The sequence below is a fragment of the Pelobates fuscus genome, chromosome 9 (assembly GCF_036172605.1).
Source record: "Pelobates fuscus isolate aPelFus1 chromosome 9, aPelFus1.pri, whole genome shotgun sequence".
Lineage (NCBI taxonomy): Eukaryota > Metazoa > Chordata > Amphibia > Anura > Pelobatidae > Pelobates > Pelobates fuscus.
Genome location: NC_086325.1, coordinates 49,163,371 through 49,187,324, shown reverse-complemented (window position 1 = coordinate 49,187,324; position 23,954 = coordinate 49,163,371). Strand labels below are relative to the sequence as shown.

At 38.7% G+C, this 23,954-nt stretch overlaps 1 protein-coding gene across 1 annotated transcript in view; it reads left to right on the top strand.

Moving 5' to 3' along the window:
- Positions 1–23,954, top strand: part of TRPC5 (transient receptor potential cation channel subfamily C member 5) — a 284,905-nt gene that overhangs the window by 188,467 nt on the left and 72,484 nt on the right. Inside the window, exon 4 of the mRNA XM_063431927.1 lies at positions 19,213–19,549. Within this exon, the coding sequence (XP_063287997.1) occupies positions 19,213–19,549 (337 nt within the window). The remainder of the gene's footprint in view (positions 1–19,212; positions 19,550–23,954) is intronic.

Below are 23,954 nucleotides of genomic sequence, written 5' to 3'. Positions count from 1 at the left end.
AAATGTTTGCTTTGTTAGTGTAATGAAATTATTAAACAGAATCTATCAGGATTATTTACTGAGCTAGTAATTGTCAAGAATCAACCACAAGTTTGCAAGCTTTAGGTCGGAACAGAAAACTGGAAAAATAGCTAGGATTTTTTTTTTTGCCACGTTTTGCTGATTTTATTTAAAATGCAATGGTTATTTTCTTAAACCGTAAAAGTTAGTGAATAAACATGTATGTAATTATCCAAAAAATCTTGGCCTACCTGTATATGTAAATAGAATCCATTGAGAGACCATTGTAGCAGTATTTCTTGACCTTTGGTTCTCTAAAAAGCCACAATTACAGTTAACAGGAAGGATTATTAGATTATCCCTCTGTGCTCACACAGGGTATATCCATTTAACCGTGACTGTTGAGGACTGTTTTATAGAACCCTTAACATGGAGTACACAGTTGACATTTTCGTCCAATTGGTTTTCAACCCTATTACTATTAAACTGTTCAGGAATCTATAATGATATTATGGTTTTAACTAGAAACGATCATCTTTCCCTTTTTCTTATCTGAGCCAATCTGAAGGATCATTGATCATTGAGGATCATCTCAGATTAAAATAAAACATGCAAGCCATTGGTATTTAGTCTCAATAAGGCTTGTCATCCAGTAGGTCATTTTGGGAATGCAATCTGATGCATATTTATTTTGCTATACGTGTTATCTCTGTGTGAGTCCTTGTACCAGAGTGTGGATCACAAAGACATTAATCTATTTGTGCTTTTATAGAGCCTCATAAGTCTTGTACAGGCTGACCATCTTGTAGGCACACCTGGAACTTGCATATTCTTTCATATAGTGATAAAGTCTGGTCAGTTTAACCTCTGGCATGTATATACTTGTTATGTTCAATATTTGCTAGTCTCTCACATGTCAACACACACTGTACCGAGCCTTGAATATGTCAACTGTGTACTCCATGTTAAGGGTTCGATAAAACAGTCCTCAACAGTCACGGTTAAATGGATATACCCTGTGTGAGCACAGAGGGATAATCTAATAATCCTTCCTGTTAACTGTAATTGTGGCTTTTTAGAGAACCAAAGGTCAAGAAATACTGCTACAATGGTCTCTCAATGGATTCTATTTACATATACAGGTAGGCCAAGATTTTTTGGATAATTACATACATGTTTATTCACTAACTTTTACGGTTTAAGGAAATAACCATTGCATTTTAAATAAAATCAGTAAAACGTGGCAAAAAAAAAATCCTAGCTATTTTTCCAGTTTTCTGTTCCGACCTAAAGCTTGTAAACCTGTGGTCGATTCTTGACAATTCCCACCATCGCACATCATATACAATAATACCATAATACAAACTGCTCACAATATGTGTCAGCAATCCTGCTGTGTGTATTGCCCAACTTCACAAACCAAACCATGTTTGCACTCTGGTCTGCTCAATCCTGGTGTTCTATCTACGGCTACTGCCATTTGGGATCTTTATTCAGCCATTGTATAGCATGCTTCCAGACCTGTTGGTCTTCTAGGTCAGGCTCCCCCCCCCCCCATTGGTCACCCACCTATTTACCAACAGTTTTACCAACCTACTGGAGCTCTGGTGCAATTTGAAAACACCTTTGATGAGGAGAACATTTGGGAATGGGAAATGCCTTCCTGTTTTAATGAGCCACCTATTGTTGCTTGATGTAGTTTTATGATAGTTATATACTCTGTAGAGTAAAATAAAAGAATGCAATTCCACAAATCTCGACTGATACAATAAGGGATTCATAGAAAGCTACACATGTGCAATAATAATAAGAATAAAATAGTATTTAAAGAACAAGGATTACGGCAGTAAGAACATTTTGACACTGGATAGGGTGGACGATATTTGACACTGGATAGGGTGGACGATATTTTCCATTTTCTGGACAAATTTAATTGGCTGGAGGTCAGCCATCACCACTGATGCAAATGGAAACAAAATAAGCAGAGAACTTGAGAAAGAAAGGGTTACACACCTTTGCCCACACGGTTGGTTATGATATCATTGCAATATATTTGAAATAGCTTTGGCTGATGGGATATGTAGACAGTACAAACTGTTTTCACTCACTCGTTGCTCTTTGGCTGTAACACAGCAGATGCTGTAGCTAAAGATTTATTCTAACATTTAAATATTACCTTGACGTGAGCCAAAAATCCACTGCTGTTAATGCAGAATTTGTCCAAACTCTGTAACTTAGAGGAAGATAATAATCTAGAGAGACCCTGGCTAGCTGACAGCTTTCAGGCTGAGGGACATTATTTTCTTACCAGTTCAGATTGCATCAGTACCACAAACACGTGCACATAGGTTTATATGAAGAAACGAGCAAGCAGTTTTAATGCAGAGGCTGGAAGGGGTAAACGACAACACAGTTTTCTGGGTATTGGATGCAAGTTGTATGGACTATATACAAATTGGTGTACACTTATTAAACAAGAGAATTGATTTAAATAACATTTTCTGACACATATAAAAAGTTGCATAATTCCTTATACAGATATGTGTAAAAAACAAACAAAGCATAACAAATAGTGTAGGTATACTGTAGAGCAAAAACTATGCAAATTAAACCACAATGTTGTTATCATGTGGCAAGGAGCTTGCTCCCTGGTTTTATATGTGTGTTCCTGGACATGAAGGGAGAATATTTATATATTTGAAGACTTTTTTGGTGAAAAGCAAATTAAGCATCCAGGGCATAAAAGGAAGAACACGTTACCCCCTGCATCCACTACGGCCCCTAACCCTCCCATACACCCACTATCTCCCCTTTACGATTATTACTAATATGTTTTAGTGGTGGAAATTACCAGTGACCTCCCTCCCTAGTTTTGACCTATCTTTTATCTATTTAAATATCGTTAAATATACTCTGAATCCACATATCCTAACATGACACACAAATACATATTCACTTACACCAGGGCTCACATTGAATATACACACAGAAACATACATTCACTTTACATGCACATACAATCTAATATATGGTACATCTACACCAGCATATATGCAGTATGCCCAGATCCTAATTTTCCCTGGGGGCCCAAGCCACTGTCAGTCCATCCCTGAAGCTCTGAGTGCTCCTATCAAAACTAGGACTACTACGTCCTTAACTTTGCACATTCTTTCTAGTTCTGCTTTTAGTCCTTGGCATTTGTCTACCTCTTCATGTCCTTTCTCCCTGATGTTATAGTCACTGGGTATTAAAACATCTACTATGACTGCAGTCTTCTGCTACTTGTCTACCACCACAATGTTGGTTGGACAATTCTTGCTTGTCTGTCTGGATCTGAGAGTCCCATAGGATCTTAGCCCTGTCATTCTTAACTACATTTTTTGGTATCTCCCATCTAGACTTTGGCAGGTCCAATCCATATTCTGTGCAGATATTTCAGTACACAATTCCAGTCATTGGTTGTGCCTCTCAGTGTATGCTGTCTCTGTGAACATCTTGCACCCGGCTATTGTATGCTGTATTGTCTCAGAGGCCTCTTTGCACAGCCTGCTTCTTGGGTCTTCTCTGGTGTGTTAGACCCCTGCTTCTATTGATCTGGTGCTGAGTAAATGTTCCAGAGCTGCAAGGATTAGTACTTTAGTGCTATCTTTCAGTCCGACATTTTCAAACCACTGGGAGGATTTGGTATTGTGAGCCACATCCACTATCTACTGGTGGCTCACCCATGGAGGGGTATATCTTCCATGGAACTCCTCCTTTTCTGCATTCTCTGTCTCATGTTCTCCGAGGCAATCCCTTAGCAGTACAACTTTGGAAGTTATCTTCATGATGTACTTGTGGATGCTCTGTGTTTCATCCAGGACTGTGGCCTTGACACTCATAATGCCCCAAACTCCTTGCATCCAGCTGGTGTGCAATCACTGTGTGGTGGATTTTGTGTGGAATCCACAATTCATAGTGAGTAGTTTCTGGGTTTTGACATCCATGTGACCAGCTCTTCACTTGGCCAGATTATTATCCCAACTGATTACCTGTTGATGGTTTGGATCTTGTTCTTGAGCTGGGACTTCAGGACCTGTCTAACTCTATGGAGGTAATTGGGTACTTGGAAGTTATCTTCATGATGTACTTGTGGATGCTCTGTGTTTCATCCAGGACTGTGGCCTTGTAGAATATTGCATATTCTGTATATTCCTATTCAAATACATATTAAGGTGTGGCTGTATAATGGGTTAAACAGAACAGATGGTGTTTCCTATTCTGTACCATGAGGTCTCTGGAATTTGCTGTATAAGAGATTTGGGGTGGTCTTTATATGGGGAATTTCCTTATATGGCTATTCTAAACTACAGGTTATGACGTAATTTGGGCTATAAAGGGCAGAGGACAAAGGACCACGTTCTCTTGCCTTTCCTGCTACGATCCGATGTCCTGAATTGCTGATACAAAGACGACTCTGTAACCATTAAGACATACCATCTGTTAAGTATATTATGATTTGCTATTGAAGTAGAATAAATACTTATTTTTTATAAAGAACGTCAGATTGCGTATTAATACTTTTCAATAATATAGACATATATTATTGTGGCGAGCATTTGGCCCAAGACTATATATACATATATATATATAAAAGACTTATTCAACTAAATAAACACACAGGAAGATATTACATTGACGAGCCAGCCAGACTGTTTTTCTGGCATTCCACACTTCCAAGGGGGGTTACTGATCAGAGGAAGAGAGAGAAAGGACGGATCGAATTACTCTGTATTGCAAGTGTGTGCAGCCAGAAATTCAGACAAAGCACCGTGTTTAAAAAAAACTGTGTGCAGATTTCTGTGTGTTAATCAGAAGACAAAGATTTTCAAATCACAAAGACTGTTCCAAGATTATATTCTACAACAGACAAAAGCACGTGTTATAAAGAAAGCAGCACAAGATACAACGTGTATTCTAGAAGCAAGCACGTGGAAGAGATTGGCAAGCATCCAGAATCAAACTGCGCAGACTAAAAGCAGACGGACGTGCAGTAAAGATCAAATTGTCTGGTGAGTAATAATGGATTTTGTTACAGAAATTGCAGAGAAAAGTAAACTTGATTTTGTGTTTAATAAATGCTATACAGATAGTCAATTGTGGGCAAGTTTATATGAGCAATGTAAACAAGCAAATGCAGCTATTGATAATAAACTGTTATGTTTAAATAAAACAAAAAAGAAAATTAGAAATGTTTTAAAATTGGTAGAAACCTTTGACACAATGATTCTTAGAACAGGAGTAGCTCCTACAAAATTGCAAGTAAAGGTGCAAGATTTAAAAAGTACACAGACAGACATTAAAGAGAAATCTGTATGTGTAACAGAAATCAAATGTACTAACTGTGATAGACTACAGGCAAGTATTTGTGATTTGGGAGAACAGTTGGATCTTAAATCTGAATTGATCTGTAAGCTTAGAAATGAAAATAAACAAATGTGTGTAATCACAAGGAGCGATCATAATTTGATACCCGAGACCGTTGATGTCACAGAAATATCATCCCAGTCTGATTTGCAACGTAGAAAATTGTTAGATAAGGCTGCAAAACTTAAATTAAAAATTCAAGAGCAGCTGATGAAAGTTACCAAAGATATTCCCCCATATAATCCATCAATGGATGCCTTTGGTAATGCAGACATATTTGAGTCTAATTTATCTAAACATAATTTGAACGACGAGCAAAGAAATAGACTATTCAAAATTTGGCTGCCAACATACATTGCACGTAGACTGACCCCACCCATAAGTACCCCTAATGATGAAGATGGTGAAATAGTCCATGGGAATGAGCGAGATAGATTGACACAATTAATAAGATTAACAACAGGAAATGAGCATGTGGATATTGAGGTTTTAGAAAAATTAAAACCAAATATAAATGAAGATGTCTTCAGTTTCCTTTTAAAATTTGAGCGTGCATACAGATTGGTAATGAGTATTCCTGATGATCAGACACCAAAATCTATGATAAATGCATTTGTAAAAAAATTTAAATATCTTGATCCAATATCAATTGCATGCGCTCTCCAGTGTCAAAATATTGAGGACGCAGCATCATTTATTGATAGGATAAGACGGGAATCCAGACAACAAACAGTTAAAAAATCTGTCTGTGCAGTAAGGAGAGATAGGGGAGAGGAAAAGCCCAGCTACAGGAAGTACTCCCCTCCCTCTCCTCCTGCAGCTGTTAAAACTCAGACAAAGAGGAGAGACCCTCCGAGTTTTAATATGCCCCACTCACACTATGAAAGAAACTCGACACATGGTCTGGTCTGTTTCTATTGTAACAAGCCGGGTCATATAAAGAGAAACTGCAGGAATTATTTTCATGATTTACAATCAAGGGATCATGGCAAATCAAATGGATTTATTCAAAATAATCCTAATATAGAAAACTCCAGAGATTCGCCATATACTCCTCTGATAAGGCAAGTGAGAGAAATTGTTGCTTCCTCAAACACAGGAGACAGACATGGTGTGATTTCTAACATGTCTAATCAGCCTGACCAAATTTTAAATTCACAATGACAATCTAAAGTAATCAGGCCACGTCCACTTGAATTTTTGGCTCCATTAAATTTAGATGGATGTGGTAGACCATACATTAAATGCTCTTTAAAAGGTTATGACACGGAATTTCTCATCGATACAGGTGCTCAGTTAAGTATAACTAGTTTACAACTACCCTTATCACCAAATGCACCTATATGTACAATTGTAGGATTTGACAGAAGTGGAGGATCTATGGCAACATTAGTAAATAATGTTACTTTAGAAATACCTCAGTGTTTAAAAACAAAAATTGATATCTGGTACTGCAAAAATGTTGATAATATCATAGGCACAGATGTTATGCAAAGAAGAGGTTGGATTGTTGATTTGGGAAACAAAGCTATTTGGAAAGATGCTAACGGTAGGAAACCAGTGCTATTGGATCCTACTGAATATGGGGAGTTAGGAATTGTTTGTCCAGTAGATGTAGTGTCTACAGAAAGGCAATGGCCTAATACTAGGGATAACCTTGAACTTAAAGAGATTGTACAGAGTTATCCAGATTTATGGGCACAAAGTAAAAATGAATGTGGAAGATTTAAAAATGTGCTGATTGACATTCAAGGTCCTGATCCACTCCCACAGAGGCAGTATAGATTACCCCCAGATTCAATTGATTCTATTGCAAATGTCATTAATGATTTGGAACAGAGAGGAATAATTAGAAAAGCAAATAGTCCATGCAACCATAATCTGTGGCCAGTGATAAAAAAAGAATCAAATTCCTGGAGATTAACAATTGATTTAAGAACATTAAATAAATACACACCACCTTCTGCACATGTGGTGGCAGAAACCCCAGATATGATGTCACGATTGACGTCAACGGCTAAAGTATACTCAGTACTAGATGTAAGTAATGGATTTTTCTCTGTACCACTGAAGCATAGTTGTCAATATAAGTTTGCTTTTACATTTCAAAATCAGCAATATGTGTTTACTGTGTTACCCCAGGGTTTTCACAGTTCTCCAACATATTTTCATCAGGCATTGGCAAAAGTTTTGTCTAAGTTTTCTAGGCCAGAATGCTTGTTACAATATGTTGATGATATGCTTTTGCAGACTGAAACTGAGGAAGAACACCTGATTCTGTTAAATGAATTATTTTTCCTTTTGCAGGATTCTGGTTTAAAACTGAACACGCGCAAAGTAACACTGATGCAACCAGAAGTACAATACTTGGGTGTACACATTGGTCCAGGACACAAGAAGCCAGTGCAGGAAAGAATCAAAACTATTTCTTCTCTTCCTGTACCGACTTCACACAAGGCCTTACGCCAGTTCCTAGGATTAATGAATTTTTCCAGAGAATTCATTGAAGGGTTCGCTGAAAAAGCTAAACCTTTATATGATCTCTTGAAAAATAGTGAATCTTCATTTGGACCATGGACAGATGAACATCAGAATGCATTTGAGGTACTTAAAAGAGACTTACAGGTTGCACCTGCTTTAGCGACAATACATCCAACTGCATCTTTTGCAATTCAAGTACATACTTCAGAGACGGCTGTCTCCGCAGTACTATTACAATTGCAACAAGAGATATGGAGAGTAGTGGGATATTTTTCTAAAATTCTTTCCCCAGTGGAAAGAGGGCTAGAAATTTGTGCCAGACATTTGGTAGGAGTACATTTTGCGGTAATGGCAACGGAACACATAGTGGGATTCAAAGACATAATTCTGCAAACACCACATACACCTTTGAAATTACTTCTTGAAAAAGGAATTCCAGGTGTGTCACATCAGAGATTTTCACAATGGTTAATAGCTCTATCACCAAAGCAAATTAAGGTAGAACATAAGGCAAAGTATGTACTTCCACAACTAATGCAATATGAGGGTAAACCCCATGAATGTTTAGCAGAAGTTGAAGAGAATTTTCTTTCTCTTTTCAGAAAGGAAGCAAGTGAATCTGATGAACCTGTGTTTGTTGACGGGTCCAGATTCTGTTCAGATGGGAAGTACTATACAGGTTATGCTATATGGTATCCAAAACGAGGATATTCAGTAGAGCATAAATTGCCAGGTCATTTGTCAGCACAGAGAGCAGAACTTGAAGCATTAAAAACAGTACTAACACTTGAGGAAAAAGAAGGGCGTCCCCTAGTGATATATAGTGATAGTTCATATGTGGTTAGATCACTAACAGAACATTTAGCTATATGGAAAAGAAGAGGGTTCGTAGATGCCTCAAATAAAGTGTTAGCACACAAAGAGACACTAGAGACCATATTTGGAATTGCGTCTCAAGAACCATGTTTACATGCTATAGTTAAAGTTCCTGCCCATCAAAAAGGTAAAGATTTACTTAGTGAAGAAAATGAAATAGCTGATAAATTAGCAAAAAGAGCAGCTTTAACTGGTGAAAATGCATTGCAGACAGAGCCTATGTCAGTAGCAGTGGTTAGAAAGACTAACACACAGCCTCCATCTTTTGCAGAAGAACAGGCAAAGGATTCGTCCCTTGCGGCTTCTCGGGTTGATCCAAAACCTCCATTTGTTCATGAGAACGGGGTTTTGTGTCATGACCAAAACGGTGAACTGTGTCCGGTCATGCCAGAACATCTAAAAGTGTTATTTACACAATATAATCATGAGAGTTTAGGTCATATTGGACAGCAGAAACTATTAGAGGTACTCAGAAATAAGTTTTATTGGGATAACATGGAAAAGACTGTACAACAGGTAGTACAATCATGTTTGATATGTGCACAAATAAATCCCAGACCTAAAGGACAAAAACCACCTATACAACGTATAGCACCTGCAAATGGTCCTTGGTCAACTTTACAAATTGATTTCATTGGGCCATTACCAACAGGTAAGAATGGATTAAAATATGCGTTAGTAGTTGTGGATGTATTCTCTAAATGGTTAGAAGTAATTCCACTGACTAAAGATGATTCACAAAAAACGGCTGAAGCATTATGGACACACATTTTCTCAAGATGGGGATTCCCTAGACTTCTAGAGTCAGACAGAGGTACCCATTTCACAGGGAAAATCATGCAAGCACTGTGTGCTATTCTAGGCATAGAGCAGAGATTTCATGTTCCATATCATCCACAATCTGCTGGGATTGTGGAACGTATGAATCGAACATTGAAATCTAGACTTTCAAAGATGTTACGTGAGAAAGGCAACACATGGGTACAGGCACTTCCTGCTGTACTTATGGGTATTAGAGGCACTATTTCTTCAACTACACAATACACTCCATTTGAATTGATGACAGGTAGGAAAATGCAGTTGAATTTTCCTAATGAACCATATTTGTCTACCCCACAGAAAGATGCAATTGCTAAAAATAAATGGTTGCAAATGATGCAGGAAAATTTGGAGCAAATTCTTCCACATGCAGCTACTCGTATGTGCAAAATGGCACCTCCTGATTTTTCAAAGTTTTTAAAGGGGGGTATGGTCATGATAAAAACTTTTAGGAAAACTGGACCTTGGGAGGCAAACTGGGAAGGTCCTTATAACATAACAGATACAATGGGACAAACAATGGTACAAGTGCAAAGACCTCTTGATGGTTCACGGAATAAACGGAGGCAAAATTGTTTTTGGGTTCATGCAGATCAGTGCAAATTGTATAAACCTACAACATAATCTGATAATATATTGATACTGCTTTGTTTTTCTTGGTCTATTTTAGATAATTTGTAAGCAGACCTACAGACGAAAGTTGGCCGGTGACAGACGATGTGTTCGCAAAGACAACCGTGTAGCAGAAAGAAGTTGTTCGTCAGCATCCTGCTAACATTGATGACCACAGTTCTTGTAATAGTTATTTTTAAGATGAACAAAACGACTTTCAATCAGGAATTAAAGAATGACTTATTGGGAAATATTAGAAAAAAGAGAGACAATGAACAAGTATTGAAAGGCCATGTTTGTTTCGGGACAAAAGATGGCTATCTACAAGTATGCAATGTGCGAATTAATTTCACAGGAGATAGTGTTATTAATTTAAACATTACAATAGGTCCTAATGATTTATTTAGTTGGACTAAAGGTTCATTTGTACAAGACAATGTAAAAACGGGATCATGGGAACTTAACATATTACAAAATGCATATATCATGATTGTAGTTAATGGAGAGGAAATGGTAAATTGGTCAGGTGACATGTATGTGAATGTTGCGCAAACTTCAGTAACAACACGAGGACGAGGTGGTGAGGTACTTTATACAATACAATATTGGCTTATACATTTAGAGCCAGAATTCCTCTTAAAAAACAATACTCCAGGTATACCTTGGATATGGGAAATACGAGCATCTAGGGAATCGTTGACAGTAAGAGTTAACATGATGTTTCTGGTAACTGATTATGTTATGCGGGATATTATAATGAAGCCTAGTCTTGTAGATATCCAGGAAGGAAAGGAAAGACTTAGATTAACATGTAGTACACATATAAGTTTACCCCCTGAGTCTGTAATGACATGGAAAAGGGAAGGAATGTTTTTGGGTAGTATGTCACATACAACGCCAAATGTAATTCACAGAGGTGTACTAGGAAAGGTGGATTGGTCGAAAGAAATGTTTGTTTTCTATTTAGACAATCCTACCTACAGTGATAGTGGAAACTATCAATGTTGTATAATGTTAAGAAATCATCACGAGAGATGTGGTGATGTTAAGGTAAATGTATTCTCTCCCAGAATGGTAGAATGCAAAAATAAGGTTTTTAAGTTATCAAGTCCCTTTCAATTGAATCATTTTCAATCAAAGCCTTTGTTATTAGATGGGAAATTTGCAACAATAGTTTGGCATTTTAATGTTTCTCAGTGGAAAATTTCAACTAAATTTCCACAATGTAAGGAACATTTATTAAATATGGAACGAGGCTTAGAACATTGGTTTGGAGGAAGTAAAGTATCAAACAGGAAAAAAAGAGATATTGTAGAAGGTATTATGGCTGGATTTGGTACTATAGGAAGTATCACCAATTCTATGGATATTCAAACATTAAAGAAAGATTTGGGAACTGTAGGGTTAATAGGGGGAAAAGGATTGCATATTCAAAGAGGTTTAAATCAAATATTGAAAAGTATGGTTATGAACACAGCCTCTGTTATTGCACCCTCTGTTCAACATTTACAGGAAGCTACTTTGGCATTAATGAGAAATGCAGAGTCATCCCAGGTAGCCAAAGCTTGTTTAGAGATACAAGTTGAATATTCTACAGATTTTAAGGTGATGGCACAAGCATTACAAGGTGGTGTTACTCCTATAGAACTCAAACGTAGTTTACCTGAGCAGTTTGCATTCGCAAAAAATCATACAGATTTATGGGTTAACAAATGGTTGGGATGCAACAATGATATATGTATAAGTTCTTCTTTAATACCAATTTCTGGTATTGAAAAAACACTATTTTCAATGTCGGTATTAGGAATTCCTATTAGTAACACACAATTATTATTTTATAAATTACAATATCCTGATTTTGTATCTTACAATGACATTACTGAACTTGAACAGGTAGATCTTTCTAGTTGTCTACATTTTGCATCCAAAATAATATGTTTAAATAACCAAGTTGAAACCATTTATCATTCATGTTTTCATAACCAAAGTTCATGTTCCGGTAAAATTAAAACAGTTAAAAATCCTCATGAAATTGTAACTCCCATAGAAAAAGACAAAGTATGTGTACAGGTTATGTCAAATAATGAGTTAGTAAGAGCTACATTTTCAGAATGTACACATTCAGAAACATTACAGAAAGGTTTATATTGTATCAATGGGGGTCCACTGATAATACATATACAAGGAACTCAAGTTAACATATCGAAGAGTCCTATACAAGACATAGATATCATGCCTATTCAATTAAATGTTTCACAAACAAATGAGTTTCCATGGAGAAAATGGGCAGATGAGATTAGGAAAGACAAGATATTATTATATTCGTTACAAAAACAGTTGAAAGAAACAGAAATTCAATTTGAACATGAACAGGGTAAATTAAAGGTGATCGAACATGAATGGTCAATTGTTTCTAGTTCCTCTTGGTGGAAAGACATAATTAAAAGTACAAACACACTTGCTAAATCATCTGTAGGATCAGCAATTGTAAATATTTTATTTCATCCATTTATTATTGTTATATGTGTATCTATAATATGTATTGTTTTACAAGTAATTATGCAATGTAGAATTAGAAAAATGTATATACTCGTAAATGAAAAGGTTAAACAGAAGGAGGATACACTAAAGAAAACTGTAAACAGGGTAATACACAATACTTCCAAGGAATCTCAGATACTGGGTAGCTATGAACACATCTCTTCTTATACCCAATGAATGTGATATGAAATGTGATACGAATGATGTATGAATGGACAGGTAAATAACATTTTGTTATGGTTTATAAATAAACCATAAACAGAGGGAAATGTAGAATATTGCATATTCTGTATATTCCTATTCAAATACATATTAAGGTGTGGCTGTATAATGGGTTAAACAGAACAGATGGTGTTTCCTATTCTGTACCATGAGGTCTCTGGAATTTGCTGTATAAGAGATTTGGGGTGGTCTTTATATGGGGAATTTCCTTATATGGCTATTCTAAACTACAGGTTATGACGTAATTTGGGCTATAAAGGGCAGAGGACAAAGGACCACGTTCTCTTGCCTTTCCTGCTACGATCCGATGTCCTGAATTGCTGATACAAAGACGACTCTGTAACCATTAAGACATACCATCTGTTAAGTATATTATGATTTGCTATTGAAGTAGAATAAATACTTATTTTTTATAAAGAACGTCAGATTGCGTATTAATACTTTTCAATAATATAGACATATATTATTGTGGCGAGCATTTGGCCCAAGACTATACATACATATATATATATATAAAAGACTTATTCAACTAAATAAACACACAGGAAGATATTACAGGCCTTGACACTCATAATGCCCCAAACTCCTTGCATCCAGCTGGTGTACAACCTCGGTGTGGTGGATTTTGTGTGGAATCCACAATTCATAGTGAGTAGTTTCTGGGGTTTGACATCCATGTGACCAGCTCTTCACTTGGCCAGATTATTATCCCAACTGATTACCTGTTGATGGTTTGGATCTTGTTCTTGAGCTGGGACTTCAGGACCTGTCTAACTCTATGGAGGTAATTGGGTACTTGGAAGTTATCTTCATGATGTACTTGTGGATGCTCTGTGTTTCATCCAGGACTGTGGCCTTGACACTCATAATGCCCCAAACTCCTTGCATCCAGCTGGTGTACAACCTCGGTGTGGTGGATTTTGTGTGGAATCCACAATTCATAGTGAGTAGTTTCTGGGGTTTGACATCCATGTGACCAGCTCTTCACTTGGCCAGATTATTATCCCAACTGATTACCTGTTGATGGTTTGGATCTTGTTCTTGAGCTGGGACTTCAGGACCTGTCTAACTCTATGGAGGTAATTGGGTACTTGGATGTTGCTATTCTCTTTGTCTCTTGTTCATGATTGCCATGTGTTTGTGGTACCCCCAGGTACTTTTAGCTGTTTTCTACATCTCCTGTTTGACCTACTGGTACATGAACTCCTTCTGTCCTGATCATCTTCCTTCTTTTTACTATCATTCGTCCACACTTATCTAGTCCAAATGACATTCCAATGCTCTTGCTGTGTATCCTATTTAGGTTAATGAGTGATTCAATGTCCCACTCACTCTGATATACTGATAACTTGACATTATGCATGTAGAGTGGTAGCTCCACTCTTGAACCTGTATCTCTAGCCACTTTTCATGATGATCTGACTAAGGAGGCTAAGGCCTATGCAGAACAGCATCGGGGATAGCGCATCATCTTCGTATATGCCACATTGAATGTTCACTTGTGTCCTGGAATTGGCTTCTCAAGTTATTTTCCACTTGCCCATCAAGTACTTGATGAAGGCTCTTATTGTCTTGTTGACCTTGTATAGAGCCAAGCATTCCAGTATTCATGTGTGCCATATGCTTTCTTGTAGTCAATCCAGGTTGTGCGCAGATTGGTCTGTCTTGTCTTAGAATTCTATGTAACTGCTGTAGTCTACCAGAAGTTGGTGTTTAAATTCTCTGGTGTTGTTTCCAATCCCCTTTTGAGTATTGCTCATATACTGACTCATATTCCTATTGATTTTGGAGGGCATGATGCCTGACAGGACCCTCCATGTTGTTAGGAGGTAGGTAATAGGTCGGTAGTTAGATGGTGTTGTTCCCTTGTGAGGGTCATTTTTGAACAGTTTGGTTCTGCTTTGTGCTAGCAAGTCAGGGTGGCTGGTTCACTTGTGCTGCTAGGCGTTCATGCAGTGTTGAGAATTTCTTTATCCACTAAGTGTGGGTCATATTAGGTCCTGGGGCTGACCACCTCTTCATGTGGGTTACTCGTTGAATACCTCCGACTGCGATAGTGATTGATTCCTGTTCTGGGAGTATGCAGTTGTCTGCTTCCAGGTCTAGTAGCCACTTATTATGTCTTGTCACGTGAAGCTTTCTCCCATTGTTCTTCCCATACTGTTTATTCTCTGCTCTGGGTGTGTTGTGGGTGCATATGCGGTTACCCTGCAGCTGTGAATACACCTTGGATGGTTCTTTGGTCAACATGGCATTTATTGTCTTCTTCTCTTGTGTATCTGCTCTGTCCTGTTGCCAGTGTTGTCAGCCTTAGCTTAGCTGTTTATTGTGCTTCAGGTGTAGGCATACCATTGTATATGTGTATATATATATATATATATATATATATATATATATAAAATGTACTTTTTGGAGAAGTATCTGGAAGGCTATTTTATTGATAATGGAAGTTATGGAAGTAATATACTTTATTTTTAGACTTTCCTAAATCTTGTTTTGTTTGTATTTAATATTTTGTTTCTGTCTCTTTTTACAATGAGTTGCTAAATACTATCGTTCAAGTAAATGGGTTGTTCATGCCCAAAAACCCAAATCCCGAGAGTGCACATCCGTCCTAAGTGACATGAAAAATATAGCAATCTTACTCCTACAATGTTTGGATCAATTTGTTTATTTGTTCATTATAAATCAGATCTGTTGGTGGCAATGCAAAGGCCAGTACATGTCTGTTCTAGATGCACTCCTTCAATTTGTTGATTAATTTTCCTATTGCAGGTAAACATTGAACAGCTTATCCTCATCAGTAAAAATTCAGACCAATAAAACATTTTAAGAATAAAATTGGGCTTATATATTTATTATTATACTAACCTACTTGGCAATGCTATAAATTAAAGGTATGGAACACAAACATTTTGTCTATGATAGATTAGTTTTAAAGCTTTGCTATTTGTCAGGAAGCAAAATGTTTGACACTGTTATAAATCAGATATAAAGAATGACTGAATGAAGCCCCGTGGCAGGTCTCATTCTCTGGATCTCACTATTTCAATATAAGTACACATAGAAACATAGAAACATAGAATGTGATGGCAGATAAGAACCATTCGGCCCATCTAGTCTGACCAATTTTCTAAATACATACACATGCAAACATGGATATGCACACACACACATACAGAGATGCACACAAACACATACATTCATATGGCATGGTTGGATACTTCTTTTGCTATCAACTGGTGACAATATTAGAAAATTATATATCTATTGTTAACAAAGCACTTAAGAGGACACTTCATGCACTGTAGTTGTTATGGTGCTTGGAGTGCTCCTTTAAATAATTAGTTACATTTTTTTTGAATATAGGTCAACCTTTATCAAAAGCAAACTCTTGCTTTCCTTGTAAATAGCCAACATTGCTTGTCTTTTTTTTATTTTTTTATTCTTTATTTAGGTAGTGCGTGAGTTAACAAGCAGAGTTGCACTGCCACAATAGCTAGTGCAATCATAGCAATGAACATTGGTGATCAACAATGAGGCTGCAGATACAATGCACATTTTTTTTTTTTATAGAGGAGTAGTTAGTAAGCTAGAAATACAGGTCTAGACTGTGCTTATCATACATTTGTACGTAAGGTTTTGCAATCTAGACTGATATTAGGTTAATAGTTATACATGCTTGAATGTGAGCTATATAACATGTGGGTGCAAATAGTGTTTAGTCGAATAACATCTATTGATGTCCCCCTACGATCCCCTGGATGATCATAAACGAAATAATAAGTTCACTAGAGCGTACATAAATCTTATGAGTATGTTCATCTGAAGCATAGTAAGGTGAGAGATATAGGGCACTTTGCCTGGTATTAAGTCCCAGTCCTGGTTCAGCCGATGCCCAGCCGATGCTGTGTATATTCCCGCTGCTCTGATTGTTGCAGCTTGCTCCGTCTCCAGGATATGGGGAAGCGTGGAGCCCCTGTGCCGTGAGGCGGTGTGCTTGTCTGAGGCTTGTCTGCCCCTGACGACGGCGTCTAGATACGCTGAAACGCGCGTTGGGCTTTGATCTTTTTATTATTATTTTATTTTAACTATGCACTTGGGATGTGAGGGTTAGCACTTTTCTTTAACTTTTTTTAGTCACTCCAGAGGACTATCGTCTTAGTAGGCATGAGCTCTATGCTATGCTGAGGTAATAGGGACAGTATTCAGGCAGCACTTAACTGGCAATTGATTAAGAGAAGCTACAGATGAACTTTAGCTGTGTAGCACAGACAGGAGTGATTTAATACCTGCTGGTTACTTATGATCAGTTTCTGCTAGGACTCTTGTTTAGAGTAAGCTACCGATTATCCCTGATTGTCGCCTTTAGCTTTTTTGCATAGAATATTTCTTTTTACCTACGACAATTAGTACCTAGTGGACTGGAGACTAAGGTTTTTAAGCTTTATTCAATAAACTATGATATTTTAATCATAAGGACATATCTTAAGGGTTGTACATCTTTTTCCTGGCACACTACCGATTCGGGTATCTGTGCTGGTGAATTAGAATCTTTCTTTCTTCTGTTTAATTATTTTCAATGTGGGTTACCCCCTGTAATCTGTACAACCTGGTGGCTCCCTTTGATTTCAGGGTTCTGGGAGGGATACCCGCCTTTTCACCCCACTTTTCCGTTTGGGCTGAGGAAGGGGGGTCTCCCAACTGAACCTGGAATCTACCTTTTGTCTGAGGATATGTCCTCCAAGGTATGTTCAGAGCTGGGTTTGCCTGTCGGGGGCTGCTATGCCTCTTCATTAGCCCTCCTGATGCGGTCACTCTCTTGGGTCTCGCGCCCCTCCTGGGGTCCACATGGCGTTGCCAGGAGGCGGTCTTTGCTATGCCCGCCATGGATGGATGGCTGGGTTTGGTCACTGCCTTACCCCCCTGGGTCACACGCATCTGGTTCCGTGACGAGTCCTCAGGCAGAGCCCCTGGTACGGTCTCCCCTACGCCCGCCATTCTTGTAGGCCGCAAAGCAGTTGCGAGTGGCCACAGCTCGGATTGTCGCTTGGATGGTATCATCCTATTCGTCTCAGTGTCAGCAAGAGCTGGGTGGCCTCTCTGTAGTGAGAAATCGTCTTTTTGTTAGTGAAATTCTGCTTTTTCTCTGGCAGTCAGCAGGAGCTGCAGAGGTTTGCTTCCTCTCAGCTCTGCGGTCAGCCCCCCCCCCCCCCCCACACCCCATTGCTTGTCTTTTTACCTTTGAATGTGCCTCCAAGTTTCCAGCCTTTTTGTCTTCAATACCAAGTAATTAAATTGAATCTAGCTTATCATAGTAAGATGCTGCAAACTCCTAGTAAACTTTTATATTGATATTGTAAATATCACTATGATTATTACCTTTATTAAAATGATTCACAAGTACAAATGCTGTAAATAAGAACATTGTGGGGCTCACTCACTAACTGGAATTCTGGGCATTTTGCGGCCCACTCTGTGTTCATAATCACAATGATAACATTGAATTAATAACATCTCAACAGTCAATGCCACTCAGCACACAACGGTGAACCTATGTTGGACTGGCTGTAGCCTGTCTGTGAGAATAAAAGTGGTCTGTACAGTTATTTTCCAGTCCAGAAATAATCAAATATCAAATACAGAGAAACATAAACAAAGCCTCCAAATAATGAGATACAAAAAAATAAGTAAAAATAAATGAATACAGTACTTCAGCTACCACAATATACCATAAGATAACCAATGGAGGACTAGAACGTTGTATAGCTTATTCACCATAATACAATTGGTGCAATATCATTATGAATAGCATTAATACTCATTAATTGACTCACTCAGGTGTTTAGCACCACCATATTTGCTATGTTAATGCACTTTATGTCCCCATGTAAGTGTATCTATGGAGTAAGTAAATTAAAATACACTTATGAAGGTAAAAAAAATGAAGAAAAAGTAGGTGCATCTTGGAAACGTTTTCTTTAATTGAAGGTGCATTGGTTCAAAAAAAGTTGGGAACCACTACATTACTTGAAAAATAATGATCTGTTTGTTCCAAGTTCCTTTTATTTTCAGTATAAATCACAAACATGTTTTTCCAATATTTCTTCTATAACACACAGACCTGGTGTCCATCTAACCGGTGATTTACTGGAAATATTCTGTATTACATATTTTAAGATGCATTTTTGGTAAATATTGGTTTATCAGGGTTTGATATCTGCCGTTAATGCACTGTTATCTTTCTTTCCTTAGTTTGTGGCTCAGCCAAACTGCCAACAATTACTAGCTACATTGTGGTACGATGGATTCCCAGGTTGGCGCAGGAAGCACTGGGCAGTGAAATTGTTGACCTGCATCACAATCGGACTGCTTTTCCCAGTATTATCGTTGGCATATCTTTTCGCACCCAAGAGCAGGCTGGGACTGTTCATTAAAAAGCCATTCATCAAGTTTATCTGCCATACAGCTTCATATCTCACTTTCCTCTTCCTTCTTCTTCTGGCCTCCCAGCACATAGTGAGGACTGACCTGCACATGCAGGGCCCCCCACCCACCGTGGTGGAGTGGATGATATTACCATGGGTTCTGGGTAAGTCTGAAATAAAGCATAGGTAAATAATATTTATTCTAAAAAGTTATTTTTTAACTGATATTTTTTTTTACATAATGGCATTAACAGATTTGTGCTGGAGCTTTATGTTTGGTCCTTTAACTACTTAATACTTTTGAAATATCCTAGGAGAATGATTAAGATACATCTAAAACCATGTAGATATCTCATCTATTTTTTATGTTCCAGGTTCATAAATAGGTTCTACCCGCAGTGCTAGGTACTGACATTATTCCAGATTCCCTACATTATGGAACATTACCAGAAATGAGCCAGATGCCAAGTGTCCTGAGTGACCCGAGACCCTGAGTGTCCATACTATTATTATTTGCATATTTAAAGCATAAACCAACATGTTCCCCAGTGATTTACAACCACACAACAGGGATATATTAGAGCAGATACAAAAAAGAAGACAAGACACAAGCAACGTATAACCTTAATGGAAGCGAATTAGGGATAACAACACACACAAAAAGGACTTGGGAATTGTTATAGACAGCAAACTATGCAACAATGTGCAATGTCAATTAGCAGTGGCCAAAGCCAGTAAGGTATTGTCATGCATGAAAAAGGGCATTTATTCTCGGGACGAGAATATCATTTTGCCTCTTTATAAATCACTGGTAAGACCACATATTGAATATGCTGTGCAATTTTGGACACCTGTTCTAAAGAAGGATATTATAGCACTAGATAAAGTGCAGAGGCGGGCTACAAAATTAATAAAAGGAATGGAACATATCAGCTATGAAGAAAAGTTAACAAATTTAAACCTATTTAGTTTAGAAAAACGTTGCCTGAGAGGGGATATGATAACATTATACAAATATATTCAGGGCCAATACAAACCATTGTGTGGAAATCCATTCCCAAACCGGACTTTACATAGGACACGAGGCCATGCTTTTAGACTGGAAGAAAGAAGATTTCGTCTAAGGCAAAGGAAATGTTTTTTTTTACTGTAAGAACAATAAGGATGTGGAATTCTCTGCCTGAAGAAGTGGTTTTATCAGAGTCCATTCAGAATTGTGTGTTTTTTGCCTTCTTTTGGATCAACAGCAAAAAACAAATGTGAGGAAGGCTGAACTTGATGGACGCAAGTCTCTTTTCAGCTGTGTAACTATGCAACTATGTAACATTTATGTTAGATATGCATACATCTTAAAATTTTAAATGGACATTGATGGACACTTTTGTTTTAGGGGTATGGCCAAGGGTGGGGCTTTTTTTGAGACATTTTAGGTGACTTACTAATAACAATTGATGCAACTTTATTGTAATCTAGAGAAATAACAAAGTATCTTATTTACACAGATTGATTTCTAAACCAATTTAGGGTTGTTTAAATACACATTATTGTGAGTATTATTGCTGTGGAGGTCTGTTATACACCTAGAAAAGTGGTCATTTTTATTTCATTTTTTTTTTTCATAATTTAAAAAGAAGGACAGAGGGATTTGGGCCCACAATAGGAACTGTCCCTCTTAAATAGGGGCATTTGGGAGGTATGGTTATGATTGCAGAAAAAAAACAGATGCATGCAGAACATTCCATTTTATGGTAAAACAAACATATTACTAAAATCCCAGGTATTAAATGAGCGTTACAGAAACAACAAACTGTTAGTTTATCACAGAGCATTACAGAGACATGCAGAGGACAGAAACAAATGGGACGTCATTCTATAACTATGTACAAAAACAACAGCCCCATCTATTGTCCAGTATCTAAAATACATGAATGTGTAGATTGAAAGAAATTGTTGTTCTAAGATTCCATGTCCCCTGCTTCTGCATAGCCTGTTAAAGAGAGGTCAGCAAGCTTTCTATTTTTCAGTAATGACAATGAGTGCCCGTTTGATAAATATTCCTTTACACAACCTCAATTACAATGTAATAGGTCAGGCCCCAAAGAGACCAAATCTCTAAAAAATTTTTAGCTGACCTTTAGCAAGTGCCATATTTTGAGAAAATCAATCAATCCACTGTAGCTGATCTAACATGTCACAGCCATTAGCACACTCGGGGTCTGGTCATGGCAGGATAGAATAAGCTTCAAGTGAAGCAATATTACTCTTGCTAGACCAGTTTCTGGTTGTCACAAAGCAGTTAATCTATGTGTATATCCGGCCAGCTAAAGTTGCCTGGTGCAGGAGATAATCCGCTGTATGAATAATAAAAATGATTTGTATTCTATGAAACTCTTAAGCCTTTAAGTGCTAGGGGGCTTCTTACCCTCTGGCACTCAAAAGGTTAATGTGGTTAATGTCTCCCTATACCCATTGCTCCCAGCCAAGATGAAAAATCTATCCATATCTTCCCACTGCAGGGCTGCTGTTCTGTCTCTGTGCATTTGTTTCCTCCTGATTGATGGGCGTATGTTATTTTTCAGTGCACTCCTCCAAGCTAACATTTATGGGTTTTTAAAAATTTGTTTTCCAATGTCAAATATGCACATATTAACATGGAAATATTTGTCTGGGCAGATATGTCATCGACTGCTTTGTCACATTATACTGACCTAATTTCAGTAATCTCTCTGTAATAAGGCTGTACCCTTTCTTGAAAATAATGCATCACTGGCCTTTTTAGTATAGTAATATTGTGTCCTTACTATAAATCTTGATATCCTAAGCACATAGGAGGTCTATTCACCCAGCAGTGAATTTTATGGCAAGACAGGAGGCTTCATATTTGCTTTACCTTCTTTACTGAAACCTCCAGCAGCAAAGAAATAGTTAACAGAACTTTTTCAAACAACCAATCAGAACAAAATAACAGCAGTATGAAATCCCTCAGTCAGACCCTTCCACTTTCTCTTTCTTTGCTGTTGCCTCCAGGTGAGCACTGTCCAACCCAGAGAGTGTGTCTGCTCTGGGTTCTTTTGTGTATTTATTTGCATTGTTACTGCTTATTTTGTGTTTATTATTGGGGCTGCTTGTTTTGTGTGTGCCCCTTTGATATGTGGGGATCTGGGCTCCTGGGGTGCTGCCTGGCCTCTGGGTTTCCCTGGGTTCCCCCCTGCTAGCCGTCGGGCTGCCCGCGATTGCGGCACCCGTGGCCCCCCCCCCCCCGGGTTTACGGCCTTCCCGGCTCCTGTCGCGGCTCTTGGACGCTTTCCTGCTTGAGGCACACACACCACTTGCGGCTCCATGTGGTGGCCTGTAATTGTGGCCGTGGCGGCCATTTTGTTGAAATCGTGACGGACATTTTTTTGTGTTGCGTGTGCTCCCACGCATTCCAGGTGGCCTGGACCTCCGGTTCCTCGCCTGCCTGCTCCCTCTACGTGCTGGCTGTGCTGCCTGCCCCCTCATACACCATTTCCTTGCAGGTTTTAGGCCACCTGGGCCCTAGGTGGAGGTAGGCCTCTGCCCTGTTATATGTGGGGTGACCCCCCTAACAGGTACTATATTACAGGGCACTACTCTGTCTGACATTACTGTCCCCCACTGGGCCCTGCTGGGGTGTCAGTGGCACTTTTTCGGGTTGACCCCCTCCCTCTGACAGCACTGCTGGACCTTAAACACCCTCGCTCCACATATTGGGCCCCTCTGGACCACATTGCAGAACTCCTGCGTTACAGGCTCCACCGCCCCTTGACTAAGGAGGTCGGAGCGAACCAGACACAGTGGCTCTTATTCACGATTTCGACACAGTGCTTGCTTGCTTCTTGATACGTTTGGAAAAGACCCGCATAGACCTGGAACAGGGTCTATGCTCTGCCCAGGACAGATTACTGGATATCAGTGGCATATTGACACAGATGTTCCTCATGGCAGGTGACGCTCTATAAAGAACACTGGTGGTTGCTAAATCTCCTACAAGAATGGGCCCAAAGGGCCATCTGTTTGTTTATAAGGAAGCGCCAATGTGGCCCTGTCCTCCGAACACCGCGAAGCGACCCTTTACAAGCTAGACGGCTAATTCGCGGATTTGACATCCAAGGAACTAGGTCCTTATGTCTAAGATCTACTCTTCAGGGATGCCTTCACAAAGGAGTTGAACCAACACATTTCTATTTATACGTCTCTCAACTAGGCTCAGAGACCTGCTCTTCGAGGGCGAATGGTTCTATCAACTGGGTCTTAGGGAAGACTACCTCACGGTCCCGATCATCTGGTTCCCTCTCAATCAGTCCAGTTTCTGGGTTTCGTGGTGGATTCTGTTCAGGTGGTGCTCCGTCTTCCGATGTCCAAGGTGACCTTCAGGAAGGATATTAGAAGCCTGCTCCGTGACACGCCGGTCACACTAAGGGACCTGACCCGGATGTTTGGCCTCTTGTCATTCTCCATTCAAGCCATATTCAAGGACCCTGCACTATTGGGCACTCCAACGCATGAAGGCTTGCTATCTCAGGTCATCAGCCTTGTACGACCGAGTCA